The sequence below is a fragment of the Glandiceps talaboti genome, chromosome 3 (genome assembly GCF_964340395.1).
Source record: "Glandiceps talaboti chromosome 3, keGlaTala1.1, whole genome shotgun sequence".
Lineage (NCBI taxonomy): Eukaryota > Metazoa > Hemichordata > Enteropneusta > Spengelidae > Glandiceps > Glandiceps talaboti.
This window is the reverse complement of record NC_135551.1, coordinates 27,968,356-27,988,907: the sequence shown is the minus strand read 5'-3', so window position 1 is coordinate 27,988,907 and position 20,552 is coordinate 27,968,356. Positions and strand designations below refer to the sequence as shown.

Here is a 20,552-nt window from a genome sequence, read left to right as displayed (position 1 = left end):
ATAAACGCTGTGAAACGAGTCGACGCTTCTGATTGGTGAAATTAAGGAATCACTAGCACGCTAGACCAATGGAAATCTCCATTGTACGCTTATGGTACATATTATGGGTTATTCGGCCTGCACGCCATCTTTATCACGTTCTTCGTGTGGAAACTTCTTCGCTTCAGAAAAGGAGTTTTCGTTGATATATCGTACCTCGCATGGGTTTCAGATACTTATTCTGAGACTATCATCTCTATAGAATAAACAGAACTAACCGATGCACCATGGACGCTGTGAGAACATTCAACAATGAGGTAGGTAGACGAGTTCATCAGAGGAGGCGAGCTCACCACATCATCGACGCGACATCTTTCGCGTTGTGTTACAGGGACTTGTGTTTGCGATTTTAAATCGAAACAACGATTGAAATCATAACTAAAAGTGTAATGTTTTGGGTGCCGACGTATATTGTAATTGCGTAGTCGCCGCAATGATAGCGAAAAAGGAAAATACGGGGTAAATAAGTCAAACTGAAAGTCGTTTTTGTCATGTGACAAGAAACGTGTGTCAATGGATGGATAGCATTTATGTAGCAATGGCATTATGGAATTGGAAATGACAGTGAAACTATTCACGAAATTGAATGGGATGGCCATTCTTGAATTATTGGTGTGATCACTTTATTAAAAAGCTAAATATTCCTCTTATTTTAATTACTGTTTTGGAACAGTATTGTTCACTTGGCCATCTGAATAATGATTTCCTCGATCATAGTCATACATGTACATTGTACAAGTACCATGACTCCCTGTGAGATATAATATATCCTATTTACTTGCACAATATTTTGCATTGACACTTCTAACAATAACAAGAAGTTTTCATGATGCAATAAATCTTAGTAATTATCTCTGAATCAAATGCATGATGTGACTGGCTTGATAATCACACCCCATATCAAAGAAAAATCATGATTGATGAAAATTAAAATATCACATGTCCTCTGATCAATATTATTATTACATTGTGACTCTGTAAGTTCTGTATCTATATTAATAGTATCTTGTACAAATGTTTTATTTATCATGTGCAATCCAAACTTGTGCTATGCCATTTAGCAAAATTGAATTTTTATTGAAAAATGTGGGTTTGTTTGGGTAGTCTTTTGACACAGAAATTATTCTTTTGGTTCATTGACCTTGCTACTTGCCAGTCACAACATTCTTATAGTTTACATTATTTGTTTGTCATTGTTGATGATTTCAATAGCATCAGTGGATAGATAGTGTAGTGTCAGATTATTGCCTTATTAATTTTATATAACAATATATTCTCCATTAGGTAAAATGTTTAAATTTCCATATATTTTACCATGATTTTGATGGGAAACATAGCTGGCTACAAAAAATTTGATTAAGTGAAACTTAACTGTTGGTGACACATTTTTCACTGTCCAAATTTACATGAGATGACTGATACACTTGAAAAATCAGAGAACATGCCCTAAAATAAGGAACAATGACATCGTATCTGGTGCATTTGATCACCACTGGCTGCTTCACTGCAACAGACAAAACTGATGTGAATATTATGTACTTTCATTTGACGTTACCGATAGTTTTGAAAATCGCTCAGATCAACTTCGTCATGCCCAAATATATTTGTATGTGTTCAGTGATAAACCTCACACAATCGGACTCCTATAAGCACAATCGGAACCATTCGGAAAAAGCACATTTTGGCATGTATATTTACATATGAAAACGAAGTACATGAGTACATCACCATTAGATTGAAGTTTGTTGAGGACTAACAAATCGAACATGATGTGCTACAAAATCATAAAGCAGCTAATTTTAGAAAATCATGGGAAAATCTTGTTACTTTGTGGATTAATCTGGCACTGAGTCTCAAAGGTAGCCGATCACATTCTCCTTTGATATGTGTCACAGACATTTTTCAACTGCTCTATTGTGATTTGTTTTTGTTTATTATCACATACGTGATGTATACGCATACACAAGCGGTACTTTGATTTTTGAAAGACAATTAAAAATCTTTTCTTTGTCATGGGGGTGTTGCTATCACCCTGTTTTTCTTTCGCCAAGAAGTCTGTGATGTCTTGTCTTTGTACTAACTGTTTTGGCGCCCATTGTAATAGTCCCTCCTTCAAGGGACTAAAAATATCAGCCTGATAAATAAGTTTGATTTGGTATTTGTCAGCATTGAAAACACTAGTCACAAGAACTCCAATAGCAAGGTCAGACCTTGGAGATGGTCACTCTGAATTGCAGGAAGATGAGAGTGACTCTTTTAGTATGCAACAAAGATTGTTTACAAGGCATGAATGAGTGATTTTGAATTTATGAAATAGAAATGGTATTTAACTTAACCCTTTACTTCCTGTATAGGTGGCCCTATACAGGACCCCCTAGGGCCTGAATAAATTTTAGAGACTTACTTGTCAAAACATTATAACTTTCATATGCTTAGGACTTTGTTTCTATGACAACTGACCCAACTTAAATGTGGTTTATGTAAAGTTAACATGTTACAGTGTATCAAAGTGTATTGTTATGCAAATTAGCATATTGTTATGCAAATGATATTATTGATTATTCTTCTTACTCACTGCTTTTTTAAAATAAAATCCATCCAAAACTATGAATAAAGTTTATTTTACTCACCCCTACTCTGTTTTTTCCCTGCAATTACCCTACTCTACAGTTTCCTCCTTTTCCTAGCTAAATCTCTACCTGCACACTCCGGATCATTATACTGGTAATCAGTCATATAATGATATCGTTGGGCACATTCTAACTTTACATGATCCACAAATGTACTTAGTATCTTTCCTATTGGGTTTGTTCTTTATATACTGTTTAATTCCTAACCTTCCTTTAAACTTGATCATGGTCTCATCTAAAGCTAGTTGTCTCTCGGGAGTATACACTTCTCTAAACTTTCTGACAACGACATCAATTACAGGTTTTATTTTCTGAAGTTTGTCAAAATTAGGGTCATTTCGATCAGTGGGTAGGGCTTCATTGTCAACAAAATGTAGATATCTTAAGATTTGACAGTACATGTCACGAGGCATATGTTTTCCAAAAGCAGGGGTCTGCGTTAGCCAATATTCAGACCAATACTCCTTGAACGACCCCTTCTTGTCAACTAATCCCATCGCTAAAGTTAGACCTAAAAACACTTCAAGATGATCGACGGATATACCTTCCCACGCAGACTTCCGGTTGTTTGGATCACGACGACATTGATCAGCGTAGCGGTTAGTTTCAGTTACTATTTTGGTCATAAGTTCCGGAGTGAAAAAACAATCAAAAACATCTTTCGCTGATTTATCATTGAAATCAAAATTTATTCCTGAATTTTCGTTAAATTCAAAGTCATCAACATCAGTTATGTCGCGCGACCACTCGATCGAGTCGTCGTCACTACGTACTATCACTACTACTGGAGTCGCTGTCATCGGGTGACATATCTAATTCTGCCTCGTCATCTGAGTAACGTCGAACTAACCTGGCTAATGATACGTCATCCTCTATGTCAGACGGTGTAAATCCCTCAAATTCTGAGTCAGAATCAGATGAAGAATAAAAAATATCAGCGATCATGTCACCCACTGACAGTTCGTTGTTTACTTCGGTCGCCATATTTAGATTTTCATTGATAAATTTTCCGTGAACTACGAATTTTGACCGTTGACCTCTTCGTCGTGTTATGGTAAACAGCAATATACATATCAATGGACTTTTGGCGGCAATTTCTAGGCAATTGAATTACTAATACCCCCCTATAACGAACAATGACATCATACGTTCGAGTCAAAGGTTGCATTGCATACATACGCCTTTAGGCGCCTGTCGGCTGCAACGGAGTCTAGGGTGAAGTACGCCCTCAGGCGCCTGCCGGCCGCAAAGGGTTAAAATCAATCAGAAATTTGTTTTGAAGTATTTTTTATTACCAAACTAATAAAGGAAATAGTAAACAACTGAAGTTGAACTGAGTGTCAGTAGTGTTATAGGCATTCTGAAATGTGTGTGTAAACGACTTAAACTCAAAAACTGCCAGACCATTTGCCTTGGTATTTTGTGGGAATATTACTTGGGGTGTGTAGATGGAAATTGATCACATTAGAAATGTGTATTTTAGGTCAAAAAACTTGATTTGTGGGAGAGAAAACTTAAATTCCAAAACCTATTTGGCAGTTTGGTCGTAAATTTGAGGGGAATGTTCCTAAAGGTGTGTAGATTAAGAACTGTTCATAGCATGATCTTATCAGTGATATGCAAATGAGGTAAATAAAATTCAATTTTGGTCAAAAATGTATGTCTTGAAAAGTACATGGAGCTGAAATTTGGTTTAAATGTTTCTGTAGATGTTATTCTACAGATACTGTTCAAAACATTTTGACACAACTGGCCCTAGCAACCATGACAATGCCCTTCGCAACAGACATGTATATTACAAAAGATAACAGGGATGGATATGTTAATGTGAAGACAAGAAGACCACATCCTTAGCAACAGCCAACTAATGATGCATAATGCAAAGATAATAGAATTAATAGGCAAGTGAATAAACTTTCAAAAATGTATGTAAATATTCCTAGCAACAAGACCATGCCCATAGCAACAGTCAAATGATGTATATGACAAAGGTAACAACAGGAATGGGTAGGCAAGTGAATAAAAATTAAAATATGTATTCAAATATGCCTAGCAACAAGACCATGCCCATAGCAACAGTCAAATGATTTATATGACAAAGATAGCAACAGGAATGGGTAGGCAAATGAATAAAGATTAAAATATGTATGCAGATATGCCAAGCAACAAGACCATGCCCATAGCAACAGCCAAATAATATTGCAAAGATAACAAAAGGGAGTAATAGGCAAGTGAATAAACATTGAAAAAATATAGGCAATTATGCCTAGCAACAAGACTCCATGTACGCCTATATAGTAAGAGACAATTGATGGTGTGTAGTGCAAAGTTGACAGCGATTAATAGGCTAGTGAATGATTATTCAAGAAATGTATGCAAGTATGCATAGCAACAAGACCACGCCTATAACAAAAGTCAAATGATGATATATACTGCAAAGTCTGCAACAGAGATTAATAGGGAAATGGATAAACATACAAAAAAAAGTATGCAAATATGTCTAGCAACAAGACCATACCCATAGTAATAGCTAATTGACAGTGTGTATTGCAAAGATAAAAACAAACTTGATTAATAAACAAATGGATAGACATTCCAAAAATAGTCCTATTTAGCAACAAGACCACGCCCATAACAGGCAAATCATAGTTTGTATTACAAAGAAAAAAATTGGGATGGTTCGTACTTTCCCCCAGATAAGCAACAGGGCCCTCTTCCAATGGGTTTTGTGTTGACTATCTCATGCCTGCTTTTCATACTCCCTTGCTAAAATACATGTACAACAATCACAGCAATAGACACTAGATGTAAATTCATCACCATGTCAAAGTACACACACAAGCTGCATAAACCCTCATGTAAACGTTGGAAATGTTACGACTACGGAATGAAGCATCTATTTTTCTGACAAAAATCCCAGTGGGTAGGACGAAAATCCCAGAGCGTGACTTCCTACAGAGCCATAGAACACAACTTGACCTATCGTATCACCAGATTTTGTCGTAGAATGCGTAACTTTTTCCGTGTGTCTGCATTTTTCACTCAAATATGCTCATTATATAATCATAAATTTGGTCATTCCTAACAAGTAAGTTTTAAAAGGCAATAACTCAACTAAATCTTGCTCGATTTTCAAACTGTTTTTGCAAAAAATTTCGATTCCATTCAAAGATTAAGCATTCGGACATTTGACCTTTACCAGTGATGTAGTATTACTATAGAATACAAACATTGATGGTTCTCGAAGAGTAACTCGCGTGTCATTTGGTAACTTTTGGCGTATGTTTGGAACAAATGAAACCCTTGCAGCCTACCTGAGATGATGTTTGCGTTTGTAAACCGCCTGTTAACACCTTGGAACAAACCCATTGATAATCTGTTTCTTGTCTGCCTTTCCATACGAATAATTGGAGAAGTACATGTCAGATAAAAAAAAACAGCAAATAGCCACCTTAGCTTTAAAATACTGAACTTACATGTACATTTGATTTTAACTTTGTCAGTTCATTCATCCTTAACACAAATGACATCTTGGAAAATTACATTCAGTCTTTGAGTTGACAGTGAGAAACGTACAAAAAAATGTAATAGCCATCATGTGATGTGCAATACAAGTTCATGATCAACTTCAAGTACAGGTATACTCTCATATTGAATGTAGACAATGACTGCCATTGCAAAATATCATGTAAGGATAGGCAAAGACAAGGATAATTATGAGAAAAGTGTCATAGAACAAAATACAATACATAATAATTGTAAACATGCTGGGAACATCAAATCACAAGATGCACTATTCATCCATACATTGTATGCAAGTTCGATCTGAATGTTGATGAAGTTCGTAGAAACAAAAATAAAAAAAAACTTAAATTGATTGCTGTAGAAAATCATAAGCAGGCAAAATTTTGCAGAGAACACAAACAGGAATATATATAATTCCCTCATACGTTACTTGTACACAATGTCAAAATGTCTCCCACAAAAAAGATGCAAAGGGAAAAAAGACAGGACAATCAAACAGAAAAATTGACTTTCAGAAAAGAAAGAAAAGAAGTTCAAGAAAGACTCCTATAAGCTATAAGTAGATTAATTATGTATGTAGAAAATAATATAATAATAATAATAATAATAATAATAATGATGACTTTTATTTCAAAAAGAAAAAGGGTGACATGGCCAGCCTAATCTTCCCAGGGGCCCTAAAGCAAATGTGCACAATACAACAACAAAAACAAAACAAGGTAACACACATCATCTACAAAGTAAAGTAACCCAGCTATGTGTGAAGGCATCCATAAAGATAAATGTGTATATTAAAAGATTGTGGGGTTTATGAAGGAGGAGGAGCATCATGTCATTAAGGATTAACATGTATGTGACTGTCCATGATGCTATGGACCAAGTATGAAAGTACCTTATGTGTTGTAATAGTATCCAGAAATTTTACTGATACTGATAGTAACCTTAACACCTTTCTTTATTTCTACAGCTGTCCAGCATCTACGAGTGCAAGCCACCAATCTCCAGGGCCAAGATGACAACTGTAACAAAGTCTGCCATTAAAGCCATTAAATTCTACAAACATGTAGTACAAAGTGTGGAAAAGTTTATTCAAAAGGTAAGTCATGTTCAAATTTACAAGTAATTAGATAGTATTCCCAAATTACTTATCTATGTTCAGCCAAGGCAAATGTGAGTGACCTAAGGAGCCTTATCATTGCTAGTCATGTTATGAAACATGACAAAACCCTTAGGTCATGATGCACGAGTACATTCTGGTTCAATGAAGAAAATGTTGAGGAATAATATGATTATACTTCCTTAAGAAAAATGAGGAAAAATAATGATTTTGAATGGTTTGACTGGTTTTGAGCATTGCAGAAGCAATGACATAGGCGTAAGTTGTTGTAATGTATAATGAGTCGGCATAAACACCATGTTTTTGTTCGAACATGTTCAACCTGGTGTGTGAGTGTTATAATGATGATTGTTTTGTTTTACAGTGTCGTCCGGAATACAAGGTTCCTGGTCTGTATGTCATTGATTCAATCGTACGACAATCAAGACATCAGGTAAATATGTACATCATAACTTTCAAAATTAAAATAGTCTACATTTATATCTTACTGTATTTTATGTTATCTCCATGAGTATGGCTGAAGTACATGTACCATGGTAAAATAATTATGTTGTGGACTTGTTATAATACTTGTAAGTGTCGGCTTTGTAATCGGTGTAGCTCTGAGCTTTGAAGATAATTTCAAGTAATATGAACATTTCTGACATTATATCAAGAAAGTACGCAGGCTGTACTGGCATTTATACGTGTGTTATTTACAAAATACCATTCCATGTCTTGTTGCTAGAGGTCATTTTTCCCCATAATAATGGAGAGTTGTTATATCACAAAAATGACCTTGAGTTGTAAGATGTGAATTGAATTGCTGACAGTCGACCTCTGACATGAAACTCAAATTTGAAAAATTGCTTAAGGGTATACAGTGATAATATTTTGTACAGTGTACACCTAACTTTGGTTGTCTTATAAGTGGATTGTTGGTTATGTCTGAGGTTTGTTTGCAGGGAGAATTGCAATGACGACATGATACAACCAGGTTTTAAACAGTTGGGCAAACAGTAATTTGGCATACAATGTATCTCTGCAGGTCTCTCAACGAATCAAAAGGCGAGGTTGGTGGAGACAGGTGACATGTAATAAAAGTCATAAATGAAATATTTGTAACCTTGCCTGTATTGTTGATATTTATAGTTTGGGTCTGACAAAGATGTCTTTGCACCAAGATTTGCCAAGAATGTCACAGCAACTTTTCAACAATTATTCAAGTGTCCACCAGATGACAAAGCCAAAGTGGTTAGGGTGTTGAACCTATGGCAGAAAAATGGAGTCTTCACTGCTGATATCATACAACCTTTACTTGACATGGCGAATCCAGAATTGGCAGGTAAATTCAGCTGTTTGTAATTATAAATAACCTCCATTTACAACAAAGTCACTTACACTATTACATTTACTTGTAGTCTGATACGATATGTAATAACAATAATATGTTTGGTCACTTGGCACAAATGATTGTTGCCTCAGGCCTCAAAAATTTTATTCAAAAGTCACTTTCTTTAGTTTTGATTCTGAAAATTGTTATATTTGGCATACTGGTTTTAATAATATATGTTTACTTTTGTCACTTTTCAGGACAGAATACAGGAGCCCCGGTAAAAGTAGAACCTGAGGAGGTCAAAATTGAAAATGTTGGCATGACTGGCTGGACAACCATTCCACCAGAAATCCCAAAACAAAAGAGTAATTCTTCTCCAACCATGGCTTCACTGCAGCATCTCATACAACAAACCCAGGAGGCACAACACCAACAGCAGCAGACTCTGCAACAACTGCAGGTGTTGCAGCAACAGATTCAGAAACAAACCCAACCTACACCAAAGACAGCACCACAGTTAGATAATTCCTTTATGGCTCAGATACAAGCACTAAGTGCTTCACTTGCTGCTGCTACTGCAGCTGCTGTCACCAAACCTGGCAGTGGTGGTTCAGATACTGACAGTAAACCATCTGGTTTCAACAAGGTAAGCCGCTACATTCAGGGAAACCTGTTTCTCTAATGACTGCCTGGCAAAACATTGTTTCAAGGTATCCAGCATTTTAGACCATCCCCAAAATTAATGGAATTGTTATAGATATTAGTTATAATTGGTTCAGATGAGTAAGGAGTTGACCATGAAATGAAAAGAATAATCCAAAGAAAAATTGTATAAATGTTGTTGAAAGAGATACTGTAGATATTGCTCAACCATTAATAAAGTCCTAGTAGGAATGATAATGACAATAGCAATATCAATCAAATTTATTTTCATATATTTATAAAAGTATGGAATTGATAAATTTCGAGTATGATCAAGTCTGTTATGATGGTTTGAACCCACAAGGTGTTGGCTGGGTTTGATTAAAAATTTAACCAGGTCTGCATGTGAGAAGAGTGATGCTCAGTTTGACCCTGCTGAACAACGCAGGATTTCTCCGGTACTCCAGTTTCCTCCTGCTTCTTCAACACTAGGACACTAGGGCGCTGCTCTTGTGGTGACCATTCAACAAATTTCCGAATTTATTTGGACGAATAAAGTTTATTATTATTATTATTATTATTATTCCATTAATGCAATGTTCTCTCATAGGCATTATTGGATTTTGATTATGGTGATGAAGATGATGATACTCTAGACAAGGTAATGGACACCAAACAAACACCACCTCCTGTTCAGCCACCAGGAAGGTAAGTGCTTTATGTCAGGTATAGTTTGTAACTTGTAGCACATCTAGTTTTGCATGTCTAGAACCCATCTCTATTCTGCCAGTCTGTGAAATTTAGAATTTCACCTCTCTTTTCATGTGAATTGTTAGTGACTGTTCAAATGGTATTTTTAGTTTCCCTAGTGCTGACCTAATACAGAAGCTGACTCAGTCTCTGAAACAGGGTGAAAGTCAACATCAGAGCTTGCAGGATCAGCTGAAACAAAGGTTGCTACAACAACAAGAACAGCTCAGTCAGCTTGCAGTACAGGTAAGTATCATGGAGTCAAAGAAATGACATGACACCTAATAGAAAGGGATGTGTCACTAGACAATAATTATGATAAGTCATGTAATGCAATGTACTTACAGTCTTAGGTCAGGTTTCACTAAATAGGGGTCATATGCAACTTACAAATCATGAAAATGAAATGGTCAACTATGTAGTGTTGAAAATTGTCCTTGTCTGATGCCAAATGTTCATCTGAACATGTCAGGTAACAGTCTGGGGTGAAATGTACCCAATACAAAACTTGTCTTGAAAATAGGAATAGTTTATTGTGTAACATTTGACAAGTAAAATGTAAGAGACTTATGAACACTTTCATTGCATTATCCTTACTCTACCAAAGATTTAAGAGAGAATGAATATGTGGTGCTTAATCCAATTTCATCCAACTACTGATTATTTGTTTACAAAGATCACCTTTGGAGAAAGAGGACTAAATTGAATGACTAGAATAAATTTATTTATTTAATTCATTGTTTCCCAGCAACAAGAAGCAAGTCAATCATTTTCACAGCCAGAAGGTATGGATTTGGATGAGCCATCTGTGACATCAACAAAAGATGAGATAGAACCCTGGAGGAAAGACAGTGGGGATGAGAACAAAGTGGAGAAGAGACGCAGGTCAAGATCTCCAAGGAGACGATCCAAGTCTCGGTCTAGGTCACGATCACCACGTCGTCGGAGGCGGAGATCTCGTTCAAGGTCAAGAAGTCGCTCAAGGAGAAAGAGGTCAAGATCTAGGTCTAGGTCACGGTCACCAAGACATAAGGAGAGACGAAAGGAAAGAGAAAGGGAAAAAGAGAGACAAAAGAAGGGTTTGCCACCAATCAAATCTAAACAGCTTAGTGGTAAGTAACCTTATTGATTACTTGTACCAATGCACTCATATATTAGTGATGTTTGTACTACAGTGCAATACCAATAACATTGTTGTATACCCGTATGAAAGTGAGTGTGTGGTTGTTCCTTGTATGTGAAATTGCGTGATTGTACAAAATGATTTTTAACTACAGTTTGCTATCTTGTTAATTACCTCATTAATATTTCATTGAATATTTACCAATACCGTTGAAGATCATCCTTTTGTCACAAGGAAGATGTGTACCAATTTTCATGTCAATTAACTCGGCCATTTTAGAGAAAATGATGACACAGACAGACACACACCACACAGACAGACAGACATCCCCTTTATGAGAGGTAATACATTTATGACAGCACTCTCCTCTGTCTATGTTGCTAAGTAGTAACACTCTCTATCATTGCAGTCTGTTCAACCACGATATGGCTAGGACATCTAACAAAGTCTACCAGTGAGAAAGAGATTCAAGATACGTTTGAAGAGTATGGTCAAATACAATCCATTGATGTAAGAACCTTTCCATGTCATTACTTTCATTGTCCAACTAGTAACTAAAAGTGTTTTCATAGTAAAATTGAACATGAAACTAATGAAAACTAAAATCATCACCACTTTATCAAAAGGTATATGACATATTTGTTTAGTGACATTGAAGAATGCTAGTCAAAAGTATAGCATTATGTTTGCCATGTAATTCACACATTGTCACAACCTCGTGGCCACCAGTTTCTATCAGTCATCCCTTGTCTGGCACAGTTGCAGAACCATTAAGCCATCATTACTCTCTCTAACAAACATTTGAGTTAAGTGAATCTCTAAAAGATTCTTTGTGTATTTCAGATGATTCCACCAAGAGGCTGTGCATTCGTCTGTATGGTTCATAGACAAGATGCATACAGGGCATTGCAGAAATTGAAGAATCTAAGGTTACATGGCAATACAATCAAGGTATATAATACATCATTAGATGTTATTCCCCAATATTTTTCTTCGTTCAGCCAAGGAAAATACTCGTGACCTAAGGGGTTGTCACAACGAGCCGCTAGATGAGTAGTGACAACCCTTAGATCTCGAGTATCTTCCGACTGAATGAAGAAAAATTATTGGAGAATAACATAATTATACCAGCACCAGTAATATAAAAGAAAAACCAGTATGTTAATTTGAACATTTTGACTTATATTTCAAACTCAGCGGAACCAGTGACGTAGACACGCATTGTAATGACGTAGAACAACCAGTGTATATATTCCATATTTTTTGCTCTAAATGGCTCCTGCATGGTGTAATGTATAATATATCAGATTAGTCTTTGTAGGTATTGCAATCAGGGAAAATTTATGAAGAATTCATCGTTTGCAAATTTGGCATATTGTTGTTGACAAAAATGAATGGATTTACTACCTTAGAATGGGAGTGGGGTTACCTGACCCTGTACGCAATTTATGTTGTCATTCTCCCACTGTTTTTGTTGTAGAATGTGGCAATTTTTCTTTATAAAACCAATTACAGTAGAATTGGTCATAATTGCAAAAGATAGGTGTTGTATACAGCCATACCAATTTATAACCGACAGCAAAAAGAAAGCAACTTGGATAGGTTCGTTAAAACTGTATTGTTAATTAACAGATGACATGGGCCACAAGTAAAGGAACCAAGGGTCACACATACAAGAATTATTGGGATGTTGATTTGGGTGTAACTTACATACCCTGGGAGAAACTACCAAAGGGAGTTGATTTGGAGGCTCTTGCTGAAGGAGGAATGATTGATAGTGAGACACTGCCACCAGAACTAGATATGAGAACAGGTGAGGAGTTACATAACATTGTTAATTTTAACACCCGGATATAAATAAATACATTTATAACAAAGATATAACTTCTTCATATAGTAATGGATGTATGTATCACTGTCACTAATATAATTGTAAGACAAGGCTACGGTTGAAAAAAATTTGAACCAATTTGATATTTACAGCTGTGCAGTATATGCTGAATTCGGAGAGTATAACAGTGATAGTGTTAAACTGTTGAGAATAATGTCACAGAAGTGGAGTTGATATGATTAAATACAACTATTTGTAAATTAATAGGATGATGCAAATATCAAAATATCTTGTTTGACAATACTAACATTCATCTCTCTCTCTCTCTCTCTCTCTCTCTCTCTCTCTCTCTCTCTCTCTCTCTCTCTCTCTCTCTCTGCAACTGTAGGTGAAGATGGAGATGCAAATAGTAAACAGTCTGATGAGAAAAAAGATTTGGCAAGAATGACACAGGAGGATCTTCTGGCTATGGTTGCTGCCAATACTGCTAGTCACCAGGGTACCCCTATGACAGACCAAGGAACCCCAGTACTTACACCGAGTTCAACCCCAGCCCAAACTACTAATCTTACTCCACACTCAATGCCAGCAGTTGCACCCACTGTGACACCAGGCCCTGTAATGGTACCACCTCCAGCGTATCCACCAAGAGTACCGTTTCCACCATTTCCTGGGTTCAATCCAGCAGTACCACCACCTCCATATGGTATGCCAGGTTTCAATCCTGCACAACATCCAATGAATGTGCCACCTCCTAGTATTCTAGGACAGATGCCACAAAGACCTATCACTGCTCCCACTCAAGCTACCACTCAACATAATCAGCTTCCAACAACACAAAGAGGCAATGAAAAACAAGGTTCAGAGAAAATTGGGGAGCAGCCAGCTGAAGAACAAAGTAACCAAAACCCATCCAACAATCCAAGCAAACCAACTCAACTACAGCTAACACAACAACAGATACTGAGTCACATGGCTGGTAGTGGTAGCACTGGACCTATGAAGCCAGATCTCGACCAATCAAATCCCCCTGCTTCTTCAGGTTTTCCAACTGTACCAGGGCAAAAACTGCCTGTTACAACCATGGCAACATCTGCAATGCAAGGTCAAAGAATGCCTTTCATACCTGTATCACTTATGAACCAGATGGGGGCAAGATTAGGAATGGGAATAGGTGTGAGACCAGCTCAGATGAATATCAACAACCCAGATGGTAGTGCTATGACAGTACCAGTGACTTCACAACTTCAGAACCAGAACCCGGCAAATTCAACAGCTCAGGCCATGAATACAGTCAATCAACAGGGAATGCAAAGAATGCCACTGCTTGGAGCTGCTGGAATGACAAGAGCTGCGCTGGCCATGGTTGCTAGCGCTGGAGGACCAATACCTCATTTGATGAGCATTAGTATACCCAGGCAGGGCCAAGCAACCCAACAAAACATGAACCAGATGCCTAGTATACTTGGACAGATGCCACAAGCTGGAATGCGTCCAGGCATGATGGCTATGCCACTCGGTCAACGTATGCCTGGGCTGGCACCACCACTGAATCAAGGCAACCAACAAAATTTACCAAGAGGTCCTAATACTCTTCAGAGTGCAGTGCAGTATCCATTGCCTGGCTTCAGAGGATCAGGAAATATAAGTGGCAGTTTAAGGACACCTTTGCCTCAAGGTGATGGGCCAAGTGTTGCTCAAGTTCTTAGTGCTCATTTACAACCAAATAACAGAGACCAGTTTTCTGCTTCTAGAGATGTCGATGAAAGAAGACTTTCTGTAAGTGATGACAATGACTTTGATTCAAATGAATTTCAGGACAAATTTGCCAGTGATCGAAGTGAAGGAATGGGTAGAATGTTTCCAAAGGATAGAGACAGGTGGGGACAACCGGGAAAAGACAGGCCTCAACCAAGAGGGTTGCTACAAGACAAATGGAGTTCCTTTGACCGTGAAAGAGGACGCGATAGGGATAGGGAAGGTTTTGAACAATTTCCTCGTGATAGGGATATGCGAGATAGTCGAGGATTTAGTATGCCTGAACGGAGGGAATGGAGAGATCGGGGATTTGACCGACAAGAAAACAAAAATGTTTCCTGGAGAGATAGTCGTGGTCCTGATAGGAGAGATAGAGACTTTCGTGATCGTGATAGAGACCGTGACTATGAGCGCGACCGAGAAAAGGATCGCGACAGGGACCGTGATAGGGGTAGAGACCGTGATAGAGATAGAGATAGAGAAAGGGATGATCGGAGAGATAGAGACAGAGAAGATCGTAGATGGGGCAGAGATCAGACCAAGGACTGGCATAGGAGTGACAGGGACCGACACCATAGTGATGATAGTAAAGATAAACACCAAGAAAAAGACAATATACGTGAAGAATCCTCACAAGAAAAAGAACCAACAAATGTTACAACAGCTGAGCCTGAGCCTGAGCCTAAACCTGAAGCTCAAAATGAACCACAACCACAACCTCAACCTCATGCTCAACCTGAAGCTGAAGCTGAACCTGAACCTGAACCTAAACGTATTGAGATGGAAGAGCCAAGTATGAAAGAAACAAATAATAATATGAAAGTGGGCTCCCCAAGTAATCAGCCAATAGACACCCCCAGTGAGGAGACCATTGAACCCCCAACTATAAATCACACAAAAGATGATGAAAACAAAACCCAAGCACAAAACGAAAACATTGAAGCTAATTATTCTCAGGGAGATGACATAGCATGTGACACTAAAGTAGAAAACACAAATGAAGGAAAAGTGCAACTACTTCCATTAGAAAGTACTGAAGTAAATGATGAGAAACCTACAGAGAACATGGACAGTGTTGAATCAGAAGCTCCAACTGAGCAGGCATCAACATAGCTGTGTCCCATTTACATACCAAATAAACTGCTGTATTTCTGTATATGCATTCCCATGTTCGTTGGAAAGAAGCAATTGTTCTTTCAACTTTTTAAACAAGCTACTTAGCTGCCTGGATTTTTTTCCAAGCTGGAGATTGGTTATAATGTGGCATTCATATGATAGTGTACGTACTTGTTGTGTGACGGTGAAAGTTGCAATATGACGAAGGATTGTTCTTTTTTTTTTAAAGTGTTGACAGATAATGGCACAAATCCAAGAGATTGAACAGGAAATAAATTTTTACAAGTTTTTATTTTTGTAAACCTGTTGTGACAGTGGCATACAGGAGAAGAGGTACTTGTAGAGGAATGTTTGCAATGTAGAGTTTGGTGGTGGCCTCAAACAAAATCTGAATGGAAAATCTGTTGATTTGTTAGTGTCAACCTCTGTTCTTACAGAAAGTTATTTTGAATGTGATGGATCCGTGATCATTTCAAGTTTATCAAAATTTTTTTCATTTCAAAAAGCAATTTTTTTCAAAGAGTGGGTAAATAAGTGAAGCCTTACTGAAAAGAAAATAGAGAGTTCAGAACTAGACATTTTATACTATAATGATTCCGTAAAAGTGAAAGAAACGCAGTCATAACAAATGAAAAAGAAATCCTTGATGAATGAAAAAAAGTGTTGATAAATGAAAGAACAAGTTGGTGAAATTACATGTGCACGTCAAACCAAAATTTGACGCGATGAAAAAGACCATTATTTGCTAAGGTTTTGATATTTCATCTGTTGAAAAAAGACTGGTTTTGCTTAGGTGAAAGCCAAGGTATCAAAGATTGCTAAACCTTGTTGAATTTCTATAGATTTCCTGTTAAAGTACTCCGATAACTGGCATAGTCTAGATATTATTAACATACCACCTTTGCACACATAAAGCAGAATATAGTCTTACCATAGTATTAGTCTTTTTATGGTTAATGCAGATCTTAAAATGTGGTTCATGCTTGATATCATTTAGATTGATTCAATTGTCACAGTAATGTGGCCTTGTGTTGCATATTGTTTACTGTATGAAGAACAATTTGATAAACCGCTTGGTATCATGGATCTATTCAAACACTGTAAAAACATTTTAAAACAAGCCACCATCAAAGTCATATATTGTAAAGTGATGAGATTTTAAAGGCATCTTGTCCTTAACTTTATCCTGCCATGCCAGCTAGAAAGTAGAATTATTTCAGGTTATAAGTAATGTCACCCCTCTTTATTGCAAAAAGTTATTAACAAAATGAATACTAAACAAAGTTCCTTTTTGCATACTAGTAATCTCCAAATGATATAATCTAACAAAAATTCAAAAAGTTGTTCTGTATAAACAAAGTGTTTCTGTTAAAATAGAGATAAGATAAAAAATTTGTCCGTTGTCATGGAAACAATACCTACAATATGTCCTATCGATAGATATAGTCATATACCCAAGTGCTTGCCAAGAGAACTGTAAATAGAATACATTGTACTATACAATAGCGGAAGACAGCATTACGATAAACTAAGCATTATAAAAGCCAAAAATAGGATGAGCAAAACCATACTAAAGGTTTGGAGGGTGACAATAAGGTAATCACAGAGTAAGGCCCAGACAAAATGCTAAGTGCATTCTACACAAGATTGGCAAATAAATCTACAAAGTTAAGAAATACCATCCTGAAGGGGGGTTGTGTTAGCCCATGAGGACCACTGGATCAGACGGTAGATGTTTTGTATGTTATAGTGTTACTAGCCATAATCAGTGAATGAGATCAACTAACGGTAAATAGCCTGTACTTTATAGAGGGTTAGTAATATACATAGGAAAGACATACTTCAGTTGGCATGGCAGAAACCAAGACAGATGCAAAGTGAAGTGCCCTATCAACTTAGACCAGTCCCAACACCCAAAAGAAAAGATCTTGTTGTCAATTTGTATAGCAGTACCAAACAAGATGAACTTTGTGTGTGATAAATCACAGCCCCCAAATATAGGCAGAGAGAGCCTACTCCAAATAGAAAACTTAAAGGGAATTTACAATGTAAAGATATGCTGCTGTCATGGTGCAGGCAGACACTGAAGTAACTGTAGAAGCAAAGAAAAAGACACAATGTAGAAAACAAGTGTGTAAGTAGGCATAGTGGTCCAAATAGGCCCACTGTGCATTTCACTTTCTTGCTACTGTTTATCAGTTGTTTCCTTGGGTTGTTGCATTTTGGTTGATTTCATGTCTACCTGCAAACCTGTTGCCATGGACTCTTGAAGGACACACCTGAAATATTCTGCTTCCTGCAAGGAGAGAGTTGTTATTTGGGAGACTGCAGGTCTCTCCAGAGGACTATTTTATAGGTTGGGGTAATGGTGATAGAATAGGAAAGATAACCAGGCAAACACACAGGAACCAATGTTTCAGTGTGTACCGTTGTTACCAAGTACATTATTTTAATTTTTGTATGTCTATTCTTTTAGTATTACAGTATTTGCAGTTCTACACTGTTTTTAGAATCAAAAGATATTTTGTGATTAGTAGCTTACTCAAAGTGATTCAAGCTCTGGGTGGTTCTGGTTTGTAAATGAGCTTCATTTATAAACTTGTATTGATGAAACATTTGAACTTCCAGAACACCTGGGAGTATCAAGTGTGTAAACTAACGAACTATACTGGGTATAAAATACAATGTTGGCTTCTGGACGACAGACAATAACAGTTGTGTAAAGCAGATGAACAATAGATTATTTTGTTGGTGTAATGAACAGGGAGGGAAGAGAGATTCTCATTTTCATCACTTGTCATATAATACAGTGGGGGGGGGGGGGGGTCGTAAGACTTACTAGGTTTTCCACATGGTGTTCATGTATGGACAAGGTGGGAGGGGGAGGGTCAGTCTCATTTAGGGGTCAGCCTATGGGAATCACAAGATATGTGGGTATACCTTTGGTGTATTATGATGTTACTAGCCACCATATAATGTTTGCATTTCTGTTCTTCAGTTCTTCAACTAACTAACTATTGTACTTTGTCATTACTAATAATTCACTTTACCCAGGTCAGTTGCCATGTGGGTAAGTTGACTTCAAGTGTATGGCGTGTAACTTGTATATAGCGTAGCATCTACCGTACGGTACAGCCTACTTGTGCAAGACAGCTTTTCAGAGGTGGGTTTTTCAGTCTTGTGGCGATCCCAATGTTTTCAGCAGATTACTGGATCTGACAATTAAACCCATTGATACCATTGTGTCTGCGATGTTTGGCACATTGTTACCAAGGAAGTAAGCAAGCAAATGTCATTTTGAAAATCTGAATTTAAAAACTTGCATGACAGAATCAGCTATATGAAAAATTGTTCGCATACATTTGATCACATGCGTTCAATATGACACCGAGTGTCACAGTGGCAAAACTGCCAATAGGATGCCATGATTTTTTTTTCAAATTACACGAGGCAAAAAAGACAAAAAACAACCTTGATAATTTAGAATCTATGAAATCTATTGATCAATGTACTTGTTTAGTCTCATAACACATTGAATGAAATGTGACAAAATGCTGGAAACATTGGGTGTTTATCTGGACCATACAGCATTGTTAATAAAAAAAACAAAACATTTATAGATGTACTTTGATATTATTGTAGTGGATTATACCTTTGCGATATGTCTCAAGTATTTGCTGTGACATTGCAAGACCCCTATTCCATTACAAACATGCCAGAAAAAAAAAAGGGGGGGGGGGGGGGAGTATTCTGGTAATGCAAACCTCAAGGCCAGAGTACTATGTTCCACAAATCAACTGGCTAAATAGTTGTCACTTTTAAATACATCCACATTGCTTGTGGATGTAAAACTGGAAAATTTTGCTTGACTTATTTTCACTAACTTCACTAGAAAAAGAAAATGCAAAAAAAAATAAGTAGTGACTAAATTGTCTTTGTGCATGGTAATTAGTAAAAATTAGAGAACTCGTTGAAGACTATAAAATCACAAAATTTTCTAGTGGCGAAAATATCTAGGTTTACAGTACGCTACACACACTTTTTTTCTTGTATTTAAATATTTTTAAACCTACTGGAATGGTTGTATATTAACAAAAAAAAGTTAGAAATGTTTGGATCCACATCAGAAATATTGATTTCTATTCCTATTCTACTAAAGTCTAAAATCTGTAAAAAAAAAAACAAAAAAAAAAAAATGGTATAATCATTTGTGTATGAAAGTAGTTCCATGATTTTGATTAATATAGAAGAGATTAAGTCAATAGATGTTTTTAAAGCTTCAAAAAACTTTGCTTTGATTTACAAATATATTGTAAAATGAATGTATATATAACTAAAGGTCACATATCCAACTGCTTCCACACCATCAAATTTAAACATGACGCACGCACTTCAAATCTGTTTTGCATAACATCTTTTGTATAATTTCACTTTTAAACTATGTACGTTGTGTGTTGACCACATCAGATGTTATTGTCGCATATCAACCAAAACTGAACATGCTATAATATATATGTCATGTGTTGATCACATCAAATGTTATTGTTGCCTAGCAACCAAACCTGAACATGCTACATTTTTGTATAATATACGCGTATTAGATTTTGTGACATTCACTGTTACACATTCAATTGTGGTCTTTGTAGACTAAAACCTTGATAGATACAGAGATAACCTGCTGTACATTCAGTGGCACTAAGTTAGAC

At 36.8% G+C, this 20,552-nt stretch overlaps 1 protein-coding gene across 1 annotated transcript; it reads left to right on the top strand.

Annotated features, from left to right (window-relative positions):
* The first annotated feature begins 129 nt into the window (after positions 1–129).
* LOC144454008 (uncharacterized) lies at positions 130–18,640 on the top strand. The gene is made up of 12 exons (XM_078145404.1): positions 130–296; positions 7,162–7,290; positions 7,676–7,744; positions 8,443–8,635; positions 8,884–9,272; positions 9,879–9,976; positions 10,129–10,264; positions 10,767–11,130; positions 11,551–11,651; positions 11,985–12,092; positions 12,774–12,954; positions 13,361–18,640. Exons 1-12 carry the CDS (start codon positions 267–269, stop codon positions 15,841–15,843), a joined length of 4,281 nt encoding a protein of 1,426 aa, XP_078001530.1. The 5' UTR covers positions 130–266; the 3' UTR covers positions 15,844–18,640.
* Positions 18,641–20,552: the final 1,912 nt, after the last annotated feature.

Excerpts from the sequence above, each read along its gene's own strand:
- LOC144454008 (XM_078145404.1), top strand. The coding sequence starts at position 267 with ATGGACGCTGTGAGAACATTCAACAATGAG. Across the intron at positions 297-7,161 it reads TGAGAACATTCAACAATGAG|CTGTCCAGCATCTACGAGTG; the intron begins GTAGGTAGACGA and ends TTATTTCTACAG. Across the intron at positions 7,291-7,675 it reads TGGAAAAGTTTATTCAAAAG|TGTCGTCCGGAATACAAGGT; the intron begins GTAAGTCATGTT and ends TTTGTTTTACAG.